General features: G+C 49.9%; 1 protein-coding gene across 2 annotated transcripts in view; it reads left to right on the top strand.

Moving 5' to 3' along the window:
- LOC109886055 (glycine receptor subunit beta) overlaps positions 1–14,253 on the top strand; it is a 71,586-nt gene extending 57,333 nt beyond the window's left edge. The window contains exons 8-11 of one of the 2 annotated variants that reach the window (XM_031815986.1): positions 1,144–1,296; positions 1,669–1,817; positions 3,628–3,786; positions 13,534–14,253. In XM_031815986.1, the coding sequence (XP_031671846.1) occupies positions 1,144–1,296; positions 1,669–1,817; positions 3,628–3,786; positions 13,534–13,830 (758 nt within the window). In that variant the 3' untranslated portion in view covers positions 13,831–14,253. The remainder of the gene's footprint in view (positions 1–1,143; positions 1,297–1,668; positions 1,818–3,627; positions 3,787–13,533) is intronic. The other variant, XM_031815987.1, reaches the window with a different exon arrangement.
- Positions 14,254–14,462: the final 209 nt, after the last annotated feature.

Genomic DNA, 14,462 nt, shown 5'->3' with positions numbered 1-14,462 from the left:
TGTAAAACATCACTGCAGTGTTCCTCACCTGGCTTACTGTAAAACATCACTGCAGTGTTCCTCACCTGGCTTACTGTAAAACATCACTGCAGTGTTCCTCACCTGGCTTACTGTAAAACATCGCTGCAGTGTTCCTCACCTGGCTTACTGTAAAACATCACTGCAGTGTTCCTCACCTGGCTTACTGTAAAAACATCGCTGCAGTGTTCCTCACCTGGCTTACTGTAAAACATCACTGCAGTGTTCCTCACCTGGCTTACTGTAAAACATCGCTGCAGTGTTCCTCACCTGGCTTACTGTAAAACATCACTGCAGTGTTCCTCACCTGGCTTACTGTAAAACATCGCTGCAGTGTTCCTCACCTGGCTTACTGTAAAACATCACTGCAGTGTTCCTCACCTGGCTTACTGTAAAACATCGCTGCAGTGTTCCTCACCTGGCTTACTGTAAAACATCACTGCAGTGTTCCTCACCTGGCTTACTGTAAAACATCACTGCAGTGTTCCTCACCTGGCTTACTGTAAAACATCACTGCAGTGTTCCTCACCTGGCTTACTGTAAAACATCACTGCAGTGTTCCTCACCTGGCTTACTGTAAAACATCACTGCAGTGTCCCTCACCTTGCTTACTGTAAAACTAAGAGTAACGCAACAGTTACTTATCATGTTGAGCAGTTGTATCAGTTGATAGTTAGATCATTGTAATGACATGAATAAACAGTCATTTCAGATGTAATGTGTGAATTACATTTTGAAATGGTAATACTTTGATGTTAAGTTGTGTCATTTTGAACAGGTGATTTTAGTTCAATGAACAAATGATCTTAGCTTTATGTGTATTGTATCCAAGCAATTGGAAAAAGTGTCCAGAGTTTTGAAAAAATTGCATTTTGATCATCGGTTGTGAGTTTTGTGTCCATAGTTTTAAAAAATGACATCAAGGTTCTGAAATTATTTCCAAAGTGATTGTAAAAAAACCTGTTTAAAGCTGTAGACTTCTTATGAAGATCCATAACCCTGTGTGTGTGTGTGTGTGTGTGTGCGTGCGTGCGTGCGTGTGTGTGTGTGTGTGTGTGTGTGTGTGTGTGTGTGTGTGTGTGTGTGTGTGTGTGTGTGTGTGTGTGTGTGTGTGTGTGTGTGTAGGTTACTACACCTGTGTGGAGGTGATCTTTACATTAAGGAGACAGGTGGGCTTCTACATGATGGGAGTCTACGCCCCCACCCTTCTCATCGTGGTTCTCTCCTGGCTGTCCTTCTGGATCAACCCTGACGCCAGCGCTGCCAGGGTTCCTCTGGGTATGATCTGTAACCTTTAACCCTACCGTGGAAGAGGTTTGTTCTGGACCAGGTTATCTTCTCATCTGGTTGTCCCTCCCCCCTATGTCTATTTGTAGGCCTAGTCTATCCATCTATCCATCCGTCCCTGTCCATCCGTCCATCTGTCCATCCATCCAGAGGGCTGTCAGCAGGTCAGTCTGGGAGACGATCATGACATCATCACTATATGATATCTTGACATCATCATACCATGACATCAATAGATCTGTCTGTCTCTAATGTCGCTGTCTCTCTGTCTTTCTGTCTCTGTCTTTGTCTGTCCGTCTTTAGTCTGTATTTAGTCTGTCTGTCTGTCTCTAATGTCTCTAATGTCTCTGTCTGTCTCTCTAGGTATCCTGTCTGTCCTGTCCCTGTCCAGTGAGTCCATGTCTCTGGCGTCAGCGCTTCCTAAAGTCTCCTATGTGAAGGCGATAGACATCTGGCTCATCGCATGTCTGCTGTTCGGCTTTGCTTCACTGGTGGAGTACGCAGTGGTGCAGGTCAGACACACAGCCACACAGACACACAGACAGTGATTACATGGTGTGTGGTGGAGTACGCAGTGGTGCAGGTCAGACACACAGACACACAGACACACAGACAGTGATTACATGGTGTGTGGTGGAGTATGCAGTGGTGCAGGTCAGACACACAGACAGTGATTACATGGTGTGTGGTGGAGTACGCAGTGGTGCAGGTCAGACACAGACAGTGATTACATGGTGTGTGGTGGAGTACGCAGTGGTGCAGGTCAGACACACAGACAGTGATTACATGGTGTGTGGTGGAGTACGCAGTGGTGCAGGTCAGACACACAGACAGTGATTACATGGTGTGTGGTGGAGTACGCAGTGGTGCAGGTCAGACACACAGACAGTGTTTACACAGACAATGTTCACAATTAAATTCAATGAAATAACAAAAACTCTCCCTGTTTCTCTGTCTGTCTGTCTGTCTGTCTGTCTGTCTGTCTGTCTGTCTGTCTGTCTGTCTGTCTGTCTGTCTCTCTCTCTCTCTCCTCTCCTCTCTCTCTCTCTCTCTCTCTCTCTCTCTCTCTCGCTCTCTCCCCCTCTCTCTCTCTCTCTTGCTCTCTCCCCCTCTCTCTCTCTCTCCTCCCTCCCCCTCCCTCTCCTCTCTCCCCCCACCCCTCCCCCTCCCTCTCTCCTCCCTCCCCCTCTCTCCTCCCCCTCCTCCCTCCCTCCCTCCCTCCCTCCCCCTCTCTCCTCCCTCCCTCCCTCCTCCCCCCTCCCTCCCTCCCTCTCCTCCCTCCCTCCCTCCCTCTCCTCCCTCCTCCCCCTCCCTCCCTCCCTCCCCCTTTCTCCTCCCTCCCTCCCTCCCTCCCTCCTCCCCCCTCCCTCCCTCTCCTCCCTCCTCCTCCCCCTCCCTCCCTCCCTCCCTCCCTCCCTCCCTCCCTCCCTCCCTCCCTCCCTCCCTCCCTCCCTCCCTCCCTCCCTCCCTCCCTCCCCCTCTCTCCTCCCTCCCTCCCTCCCTCCCCCTCTCTCCTCCCTCCCTCTCCTCCCTCCTCCCCCTCCCTCCCTCCCTCCCCCTCTCTCCTCCCTCCCTCCCTCCCTCCTCCCTCCCTCCCTCCCTCTCCTCCCTCCCCCCCCTCCCTCCCTCCCTCCCTCCCCCTTTCTCCTCCCTCCCTCCCTCCCTCCTCCCCCCTCCCTCCCTCTCCTCCCTCCTCCTCCCCCTCCCTCCCCCATCTCCCTCCCTCCCTCCCTCCCCCTCTCTCCTCCCTCCCTCCCTCCCTCCCCCTCTCTCCTCCCTCCCTCTCCTCCCTCCTCCCCTCCCTCCCTCCCTCCCTCCTCCCCCCTCCCTCCCTCTCCTCCCTCCTCCTCCCCCTCCCTCCCTCCCTCCCTCCCTCCCTCCCTCCCCCTCTCTCCTCCCTCCCTCCCTCCCCCTCTCTCCTCCATCCCTCTCCTCCCTCCTCCCCCTCCCTCCCTCCCTCCCCCTCTCTCCTCCCTCCCTCCCTCCTCCCCCCTCCCTCCCTCCCTCCCTCCCCCTTTCTCCTCCCTCCCTCCCTCCCTCCCTCCCTCCCTCCCTCCCTCCCTCCCTCCCTCCCTCCCTCCCTCCCTCCCTCCCTCCTCCCCCCCTCCCTCCCTCTCCTCCCTCCTCCTCCCCCTCCCTCCCTCCCCCTCTCTCCTCCCTCCCTCCCTCCCCCTCTCTCCTCCCTCCCTCTCCTCCCTCCTCCCCCTCCCTCCCTCCCTCCCCCTCTCTCCTCCCTCCCTCTCCTCCCTCCTCCCCCCTCCCTCCCTCCCTCCCCCTCTCTCCTCCCTCCCTCCCTCCTCCCTCCTTCCCTCCCTCCCCCAGGTCATGTTAAACAGTCCTAGGCGTATAGAGGAGGAGAAGTCTAAGATGGCATCTAAAGAGAAGGCTCTGAGAGAGAAAGAGGGGAAGAAGACTCCTTCTAAAACTAACACTGTCAATGGGACCGGAGGAACGCCCATTCATCACGTTAGCACTCTGCAGGCAAGACTACTCTACCTTGTGTGTGTGTGTGGATCTAGAGATGGGTATACTGTAATTGCAGTAGAGTATCGTTAGGCAGCTCAGAGCCCTGACTTCATAACCGTGTGTGTTGACAAAGCAAGTGAAATGGATAATCAAACATGAAATAAACAATAAAAAGTTAACAGTAAATATTACACTCAAAAGTTCCAAAATAATAGAGAGATTTCAAATGTTATATTATGTCTATATACAGTGTTGTAACAATGTACACATAGTTAAAATACAAAAGGGAAAATAAACATTTATTTAACTAGGCAAGCAAGTCAGTTAAGAAAATATCCATATTTACATTGACAGCCTACCCCAGACAACTGTCCAATCACGACCGATGTGATGCAGCCTGGATTCAAACCAGGTACTGCAGTGACACCTCTTGCACTGAAATGCAGTCTCTTAGACCACTGCACCATTCGGGTATTTACAAAGTTTTGTTCTTCACTGGTTGCTCTTTCCTTTTGGCAACAGGTCACAACTCTTTCTGCTGTGAAGGCACACTGTGGTATTTCACCCAATAGATGTGGGGGTTTAATAAATTACATTTGTTTTCTAATTCTTTGTGTATCTGTGTAATCTCAGGGAAATACAGTGCCTTCAGAAACTATTCAGACCTTGACTTTTTCCACATTTAGTTTTTCTGAAATTGATTAAATAACAGAAAATACACTTGAGATCTTTCTACAACTTGATTGGAGTCCACCTGTGGTCAATTCAATCGATTGGACATGTCGTGTCTTTGGCATCATTAAACTGAAGACTTATTTAGTTTATCAAATCAATTCTCTGTAATTATTATTACGTGATTAACTAATCAGGTAGATGTAATTAACTAGGAAGTCGGGGCACCAAGGAGAATCTTCACATTACAAAGTTATAATTTTCCTAATATAACTCTTCAGATATTTTAATATCTGATCAATTAGTCTTCTAATTAATGAATTATTCTTTACCTCACATTAGTCTCATTCCAAACATCATAAATTGTTGTTTATCTGCACAAACCCAGTCTTCACTATGAGTCATCCATACATCAATTGTCTTAATAATTTATTAACTAAATAATAACAGAAATGCACAAACAAACAAGTAGATATGGATACAAGGAAATGATAGGGGAATGTGCCCTAGTGGGCTAAACCGGCTCAAACCTTAGCCCTCTCGGTTATCGAGGTAAGCTGGTCTGAAACCTTAGCCCCCTCGGTTATCGAGGTAAGCTGGTCTGAAACCTTAGCCCTCTCGGTTATCGAGGTAAGCTGGTCTGAAACCTTAGCCCTCTCGGTTATCGAGGTAAGCTGGTCTGAAGGGAATTGCTCCTGGTGGGGGTTATATTCCTAACAGCAGAAAGGGGCTGTCCCGGGCCAATGACTTAGTTAACTTTAAAGGGAATTGGGTTCCCTTTCATTAAACAGTTTAAAATCACATGAGGTTCCCTAGTGGGATAAACCGGTATCGCGGTATTCAAATATTTTTTGCCAGATCCTAATTGGTATGTAAAATGGTATGTTTCTTTTGATGGCATAGAAAGCCCTTCTTGCCTTGTCTCTCAGATCGTTCACAGGTTTGTGGAAATGACTTGTGACGCTGATGTTTAGGTCGAGGTATGTATAGTTTTTTGTGTATGCTCGTGGGCAACAGAACCTAGATGGAATTTGTATTTTTTTTGTTAACCTTTATTTAACTATACAAGTCAGTTAAGAACAAATTCTTATTTACAATGACCAAAAGGCCTCCTGCATGGATGGGGGTTTAAAAAAAAATTATATAACAGAAATAGGACAAAACTCACATCCCAACAAGGGAGACACCACAACACTACATAAAGAGAGACATAAGACAACAACATAGTAGCATCACAACATGGCATCAGCACAACAAGGTAGCAGCACAACATGGTAGCAGCACAAAACATGGTACAAACATTATTGGGCACAGACAGCAGCACAACATGGTAGCAGAACAACATGGTACAAACATTATTGGGCACAGACAGCAGCACAACATGGTAGCAGCACAACATGGCAGCAGCACAACATGGTAGCAGCACAACATGGTAGCAGCACAAAACATGGTACAAACATTATTGGGCACAGACAGCAGCACAACATGGTAGCAGCACAACATGGCAGCAGCACAACATGGTAGCAGCACAACATGGCAGCAGCACAACATGGTAGCAGCACAACATGGTAGCAGCACAACATGGTACAAACATTATTGGGCCCAGACAGCAGCACAACAAGGTAGCAGCACAACATGGTAGCAGCACAACAAGGTAGCAGCACAAAACATGGTACAAACATTATTGGGCCCAGACAGCAGCACAACATGGCAGCAGCACAACATGGTACAAACATTATTGGGCCCAGGCAGCAGCACAACATGGAAGCAGCACAACATGGTACAAACATTATTGGGCCCAGGCAGCAGCACAACATGGCAGCAGCACAACATGGTAGAAACATTATTGGGCCCAGGCAGCAGCACAACATGGCAGCAGCACAACATGGCAGCAGCACAACATGGTACAAACATTATTGGGCCCAGACAGCAGCACAACATGGCAGCAGCACAACATGGTACAAACATTATTGGGCCCAGGCAGCAGCACAACATGGCAGCAGCACAACATGGCAGCAGCACAACATGGTACAAACATTATTGGGCCCAGGCAGCAGCACAACATGGCAGCAGCACAACATGGTACAAACATTATTGGGCCCAGGCAGCAGCACAACATGGCAGCAGCACAACATGGTAGAAACATTATTGGGCCCAGACAGCAGCAGAACATGGTAGAAACATTATTGGGCCCAGACAGCAGCACAACATGGTAGCATCACAAAGGGCAAGAAGGTAGAAACAACAATACATCACATTGGTGGTCCTGGCAACTGGAACACCATAATTTTTTGTCTTACTGATGTTTAGGCCGAGGTATGTATAGTTTTTTTGTGTGCTCGTGGGCAACGGTGTCTAGATGGAATTTGTATTCGTGGTCCTGGTGACTGGACCTTTTTTGGAAAACCATTATTTGTGTCTTACTGAGATTTACTGTCAGAGCCCAGGTCTGACAGGGCCCAGGTCTGTCAGGGAACAGGTCTGTCAGAATCTGTGCAGAAGATCTATGTGCTGCTGTAGGTGCTCCTTGGTTGTTGACAGAAGCACCAGATCATCAGCAAACACTAGACATTTGACTTCAGATTCATTCTAATAGGGTGAGGCCGGGTGCTGCAGACTGTTCTAGTGCTGTAATGACACCTGCCTCTGATTGAGAATCATACTAGGCCGAAACATAGAAATACCCAAATCCTAGAAAAACAAACATAGACTGCCCACCCCAACTCACGCCCTGACCCTACTAAATAATGACAAAATAAAGGAAATAAAGGTCAGAACGTGACAGTACCCCCCCCCCCTCCCCCAAGGGTGCGGACTCCGGCCGCAAAACCTTAACCTATAGGGGAGGGTCTGGGTGGGCGTCTGTCCGCGGTGGCGGCTCTGGCGCAGGACGCGGACCCCACTTCACCATCGTCTTAGTCTGCCTTATTGTCCGCCTTCGTGGCTTTCTAACCATGGCCACCCTTCTCAATGACCCCACTGGACAGAGGGGCAGCTCGGGACAGAGGGGCGGGAGCTCGGGACAGAGGGGCGGGAGCTCGGGACAGAGGGGCGGGAGCTCGGGACAGAGGGGCGGGAGCTCGGGACAGAGGGGCGGGAGTTTGGGACAGAGGGGCGGGAGCTCGGGACAGAGGGGCGGGAGCTCGGGACAGAGGGGCGGGAGCTCTGGACAGAGGGGCAGCTCGGGATAGAGGGGCGGAAGTTCTGGCGCCTCTGGGCTGAGGGGCTCTGGCGCCTCAGACTCCGGCAGCAGCGCCGGACAGGCGGGAGACTCCGGCAGCAGCGCCGGACATGCGGGAGACTCCGGCAGCAGCGCCGAACAGGCGGGAGACTCCGGCAGCAGCGCCGGACAGACAGGACCACCTGCAGGGAGGAGACAGAGAGACAGCCTGGTGCGTGGGGCTGCCACAGGAACCACCAGGCTGGGGAGACCTTCAGGAGGCTTGGTGTTAGGAGGAGGCACCTGAAGGACCGGGCTGTGGGGGAGCACTGGAGCTCTGGTGTGCAGCCTTGGCACCACTTCCCCAGGCTACTCTAGCCCGGACCCTCCAGAGTGCAGGCACAGGTTGAACTGGGCTGTGGGTAAGCACGGGAGATCTAGTGCTTACTACGCGACCCTCTCCCTTATGCTCCACTCCCACATTTTCCCGGCACGAGCGGAGCGCAGGCAGAGGACGCACTGCACCCTCCCAGCGCCCCGGAGACACAGCACGCAGAGCCGGCGCAGGATACCCTGGACCAAAACTGCGTACCAGCGACCAGACCCGCTGAGCAGGCACCATATGTCCTGGCTCGATGCCCGCACTCGCATGACACTCTCGGGGGGCTGCCCTATAGCTCCTCTTATTCTCTGTCCCCAACGCTCTAGGCGACCAGTTTTGATAGCCTTTAGCCGCACCCTCATACTACTCCTTCTCTGTTCCGCGGGTGATGTGGAGGTAAACCCAGGCCCTGCATGTCCCCAGGCACCCTCATTTGTTGACTTCTGTGTTCGAAAAAGCCTTGGTTTCATGCATGTCAACATCAGAAGCCTCCTCCCTAAGTTTGTCTTACTCACTGCTTTAGCACACTCTGCTAACCCTGATGTCCTTGCTGTGTCTGAATCCTGGCTCAGGAAGGCCACCAAAAATTCAGAGATTTCCATACCCAACTATAACATCTTCCGTCAAGATAGAACTGCCAAAGGGGGAGGAGTTGCAGTTTACTGCAGAGATGGCCTGCAAAGTAATGTCATACTTTCCAGGTCCATACCCAAACAGTTCGAACTACTAATTTTGAAAATTACTCTCTCCAGAAATAAGTCTCTCACGGTTGCCGCCTGCTACCGACCCCCCTCAGCTCCCAGCTGTGCCCTGGACACCATTTGTGAATTGATCGCCCCCCATCTAGCTTCAGAGTTTGTTCTGTTAGGTGACCTAAACTGGGATATGCTTAACACCCCGCCAGTCCTACAATCTAAGCTAGATGCCCTCAATCTCACACAAATCATCAAGGAACCCACCAGGTACAACCCTAACTCTGTAAACAAGGGCACCCTCATAGACGTCATCCTGACCAACTGGCCCTCCAAATACACCTCCGCTGTCTTCAACCAGGATCTCAGCGATCACTGCCTCATTGCCTGTATCCGCTACGGAGCCGCAGTCAAACGACCACCCCTCATCACTGTCAAGCGCTCCCTAAAACACTTCTGTGAGCAGGCCTTTCTAATCGACCTGGCCCGGGTATCCTGGAAGGACATTGACCTCATCCCGTCAGTTGAGGATGCCTGGTCATTCTTTAAAAGTAACTTCCTCACCATTTTAGATAAGCATGCTCCGTTCAAAAAATGCAGAACTAAGAACAGATACAGCCCTTGGTTCACCCCAGACCTGACTGCCCTCGACCAGCACAAAAACATCCTGTGGCGGACTGCAATAGCATCGAATAGTCCCCGTGATATGCAACTGTTCAGGGAAGTCCGGAACCAATACACGCAGTCAGTCAGGAAAGCTAAGGCCAGCTTCTTCAGGCAGAAGTTTGCATCCTGTAGCTCCAACTCCAAAAAGTTCTGGGACACTGTGAAGTCCATGGAGAACAAGAGCACCTCCTCCCAGCTGCCCACTGCACTGAGGCTAGGTAACACGGTCACCACTGATAAATCCATGATTATCGAAAACTTCAATAAGCATTTCTCAACGGCTGGCCATGCCTTCCGCCTGGCTACTTCAACCTCGGCCAACAGCTCCGCCCCCCCCGCAGCTCCTCGCCCAAGCCTCTCCAGGTTCTCCTTTACCCAAATCCAGATAGCAGATGTTCTGAAAGAGCTGCAAAACCTGGACCCGTACAAATCAGCTGGGCTTGACAATCTGGACCCTCTATTTCTGAAACTATCTGCCACCATTGTCGCAACCCCTATTACCAGCCTGTTCAACCTCTCTTTCATCTCCTCTGAGATCCCCAAGGATTGGAAAGCTGCCGCAGTCATCCCCCTCTTCAAAGGGGGAGACACCCTGGACCCAAACTGTTACAGACCTATATCCATCCTGCCCTGCCTATCTAAGGTCTTCGAAAGCCAAGTCAACAAACAGGTCACTGACCATCTCGAATCCCACCGTACCTTCTCCGCTGTGCAATCTGGTTTCCGAGCCGGTCATGGGTGCACCTCAGCCACACTCAAGGTACTAAACGACATCATAACCGCCATCGATAAAAGACAGTACTGTGCAGCCGTCTTCATCGACCTCGCCAAGGCTTTCGACTCTGTCAATCACCATATTCTTATTGGCAGACTCAGTAGCCTCGGTTTTTTGGATGACTGCCTTGCCTGGTTCACCAATTACTTTGCAGACAGAGTTCAGTGTGTCAAATCGGAGGGCATGCTGTCCGGTCCTCTGGCAGTCTCTATGGGGGTGCCACAGGGTTCAATTCTCGGGCCGACTCTTTTCTCTGTGTATATCAATGATGTTGCTCTTGCTGCGGGCGATTCCCTGATCCACCTCTACGCAGACGACACCATTCTATATACTTTCGGCCCGTCTCTGGACACTGTGCTATCTAACCTCCAAACAAGCTTCAATGCCATACAACACTCCTTCCGTGGCCTCCAACTGCTCTTAAACGCTAGTAAGACCAAATGCATGCTTTTCAACCGGTCGCTGCCTGCACCTGCATGCCCGACTAGCATCACCACCCTGGATGGTTCCGACCTAGAATATGTGGACGTCTATAAGTACCTAGGTGTCTGGCTAGACCGCAAACTCTCCTTCCAGACTCATATCAAACATCTCCAATCGAAAATCAAATCAAGAGTCGGCTTTCTATTCCGCAACAAAGCCTCCTTCACTCAAGCCGCCAAGCTTACCCTAGTAAAACTGACTATCCTACCGATCCTCGACTTCGGCGATGTCATCTACAAAATGGCTTCCAACACTCTACTCAGCAAACTGGATGCAGTCTATCACAGTGCCATCCGTTTTGTCACTAAAGCACCTTATACTACCCACCACTGCGACTTGTATGCTCTAGTCGGCTGGCCCTCGCTACATATTCGTCGCCAGACCCACTGGCTCCAGGTCATCTACAAGTCTATGCTAGGTAAAGCTCCGCCTTATCTCAGCTCACTGGTCACGATGGCAACACCCATCCGTAGCACGCGCTCCAGCAGGTGTATCTCACTGATCATCCCTAAAGCCAACACCTCATTTGGCCGCCTTTCGTTCCAGTACTCTGCTGCCTGTGACTGGAACGAATTGCAAAAATCGCTGAAGTTGGAGACTTTTATCTCCCTCACCAACTTCAAACATCAGCTATCTGAGCAGCTAACCGATCGCTGCAGCTGTACATAGTCTATTGGTAAATAGCCCACCCTTTTCACCTACCTCATCCCCGTACTGTTTCTATTTATTTACTTTTCTGCTCTTCTGCACACCAATATCTCTACCTGTACATGACCATCTGATCTTTTATCACTCCAGTGTTAATCTGCAAAATTGTAATTATTTGCCTACCTCATGCCTTTTGCACACATTGTATATAGACCCCCCCTTCGTTTTCTACTGTGTTATTGACTTGTTAATTGTTTACTCCATGTGTAACTCTTTGTTGTATGCTCACACTGCTATGCTTTATCTTGGCCAGGTCGCAGTTGCAAATGAGAACTTGTTCTCAACTAGCCTACCTGGTTAAATAAAGGTGAAATAAAAAAAAAATAAAAGAGTGAGCTCAGGTCTGCTACCTGGCTTAGCTCCACACCTCGTGTGCCCCCCCCCAAAAAAAATTTGGGGGCTGCCTCTCGTACCTGTCACACTGCCGTGCTGCCTCCTCATATCGCCGCCGCTCAGCTTTCGCTGCCTCCAGCTCTGCTTTGGGGTGGCGATATTCCCCAGCCTGTGCCCAGGGTCCCTCTCCGTTCAGTATCTCCTCCCATGTCCAGGAGTCCTGTGATGCTGGCCGCTGTTGTTGCTGCTGCTGCTGCTGTCGTCGCTGTCTTTTACCACGCCGCTTGGTCCTTGGTTGGTGTGTTTCTGTAAGGGATTTACTCCTCTTCTTCCGAAGAGGAGAGGCGAAAAGGATCAGAGGACCAATATGCGGCGTGGTAAGTGTCCATGGTTCTTTTAATACGAAAATGGACACATGAACAACTGAATACAAAAAACAATAACCGTGGAATGAACGAAACCCAAAACAGTCCTGTCTGGTGCAAACACAGAGACAGGAACAAACACCCACCAACACACAGTGAAACCCAGGCTACCTAAGTATGATTCTCAATCAGAGACAACTAATGACACCAGCCTCTTATTGAGAACCATACTAGGCCGAAACATAGAAATACCCAAATCATAGAAAAACAAACGGTCAGAACGTGACAAGCGCCCTCGCCAATTCGTTGATATATATGTTGAAGAGGGTGGGGCTTAAACTGCATCCCTGTCTCACCGCTCTGTGGGAAGAAATGTGTGTTTCTTGCCAATTTTAACTACACACTTGTTTATGTACATGAGTTTTATAATGTCGTGTGTTTTTACCCCAACACCACTTTCCATCAGTTTGTATAGCAGACCCTGATGCCAAATTGAGTTGAAATCTTTTTTTAAATCAACAAAGCATGAAAATGTTTTGGTTTGTTTGTTAGTCATTTAGAGTGTGCAGGGTGAATACGTGGTCTGTCATTTAGGGTGTGCAGGGTGAATAAATGGTCTGTCGTTTAGGGTGTGCAGGGTGAATAAGTGGTCTGTCGTTTAGTGTGTGCAGGGTGAATACGTGGTCTGTCATTTAGGGTGTGCAGGGTGAATACGTGGTCTGTCGTTTAGGGTGTGCAGGGTGAATACGTGGTCTGTCATTTAGGGTGTGCAGGGTGAATACGTGGTCTGTTGTTTAGGGTGTGCAGGGTGAATACGTGGTCTGTCGTTTAGGGTGTGCAGGGTGAATACATGGTCTGTCATTTAGGGTGTGCAGGGTGAATACGTGGTCTGTCATTTAGGGTGTGCAGGGTGAATACGTGGTCTGTCGTTTACAGTAATTTGGTGAAAAGCCAATTTGATATTTGCTCAGAACATTGTTTTCACTGAGGAAACGTACAATACAATTTAAAGGATGTTCCCAACATTGCTCTCTCTATCAGTCTCTCTCTATAACTCTCTCTCTATCACTCTCTCTCTCCTGATCATTTACTTCCTACACATCAAATCAAATCAAATCAAATCAAATTTATTTATATAGCCCTTCATACATCAGCTGATATCTCAAAGTGCTGTACAGAAACCCAGCCTAAAACCCCAAACAGCAAGCAATGCAGGTGTAGAAGCACGGTGGCTAGGAAAAACTCCCTAGAAAGGCCAAAACCTAGGAAGAAACCTAGAGAGGAACCAGGCTATGTGGGGTGGCCAGTCCTCTTCTGGCTGTGCCGGGTGGAGATTATAACAGAACATGGCCAAGATGTTCAAATGTTCATAAATGACCAGCATGGTCGTATAATAATAAGGCAGAACAGTTGAAACTGGAGCAGCAGCACAGTCAGGTGGACTGGGGACAGCAAGGGGACACTACACATCTCTCTTTTACTGCTGTCCTAACATTACTAACTGGTGTGTCTGTCTGTGTCTGTAGGTGGTGGAGACCCGCTGTAAGAAGGTGTGTACATCTAAGTCAGACCTCCGCTCTAATGACTTCAGCATCGTGGGATCTCTCCCCAGAGACTTTGAGCTTTCTAACTTTGACTGCTATGGCAAGCCCATTGAGGTTACCGGGGCAACCGGCAAATCACAGGCCAAGAACAACAAGAAAGCCCCGCCCCCTAAACCTGTCATCCCCGCTGCAGCCAAACGCATCGACCTGTACGCACGTGCTCTGTTCCCCTTCAGTTTCCTCTTCTTCAACGTCATATACTGGTCTGTCTACTTGTAGGGAGGGAAGGTGTGTGTTAATATCTGAGAATGGCAGTGGGTATTCCCATTTTTTATATTTACATCCTTTACTACTTTATCTTGACCTGTAATCCTTGACCTCTAACCCCTGACCCCTTGCCAATGAACCCCAATCCTACATTTAAGAGGCTGGTTTCCCCGACTCGGATAAGGCCCAGTCCTGGACTGCTCTCTCAATAGATAAAGTCCATTGGACTTAATCCAAGAAAAGGCTTCATCTGTGTCCAGGGAACCAACATGTAGAAGTGATCTTAGATTAGAACTCATTCTATACGGCCCGGCTTTTGCAATGTAGTAACCGGCCAGAGACAGACAGGCAGACAGGCAGACAGACAGACAGGCAGACACGCAGACAGGCAGACACACAGACAGGCAACCAGGCAGACAGGCAGACAGACAGACAGACAGGCAGACAGACAGGTAGACAGACAGGCAGACAGGCAACCAGGCAGACAGGCAGACACACAGACAGGCAGACAGGCAACCAGGCAGACAGACAGGCAGACACACAGACAGGCAGACAGGCAACCAGGCAGACAGACAGACAGACACGCAGACAGGTAGACACGCAGACAGGCAGACACGCAGGCACGCAGACAGGCAGAAAGGTAG

The sequence above is a fragment of the Oncorhynchus kisutch genome, unplaced genomic scaffold (genome assembly GCF_002021735.2).
Source record: "Oncorhynchus kisutch isolate 150728-3 unplaced genomic scaffold, Okis_V2 scaffold719, whole genome shotgun sequence".
NCBI lineage: Eukaryota > Metazoa > Chordata > Actinopteri > Salmoniformes > Salmonidae > Oncorhynchus > Oncorhynchus kisutch.
This window is presented reverse-complemented; position numbering and strand designations above follow the sequence as displayed.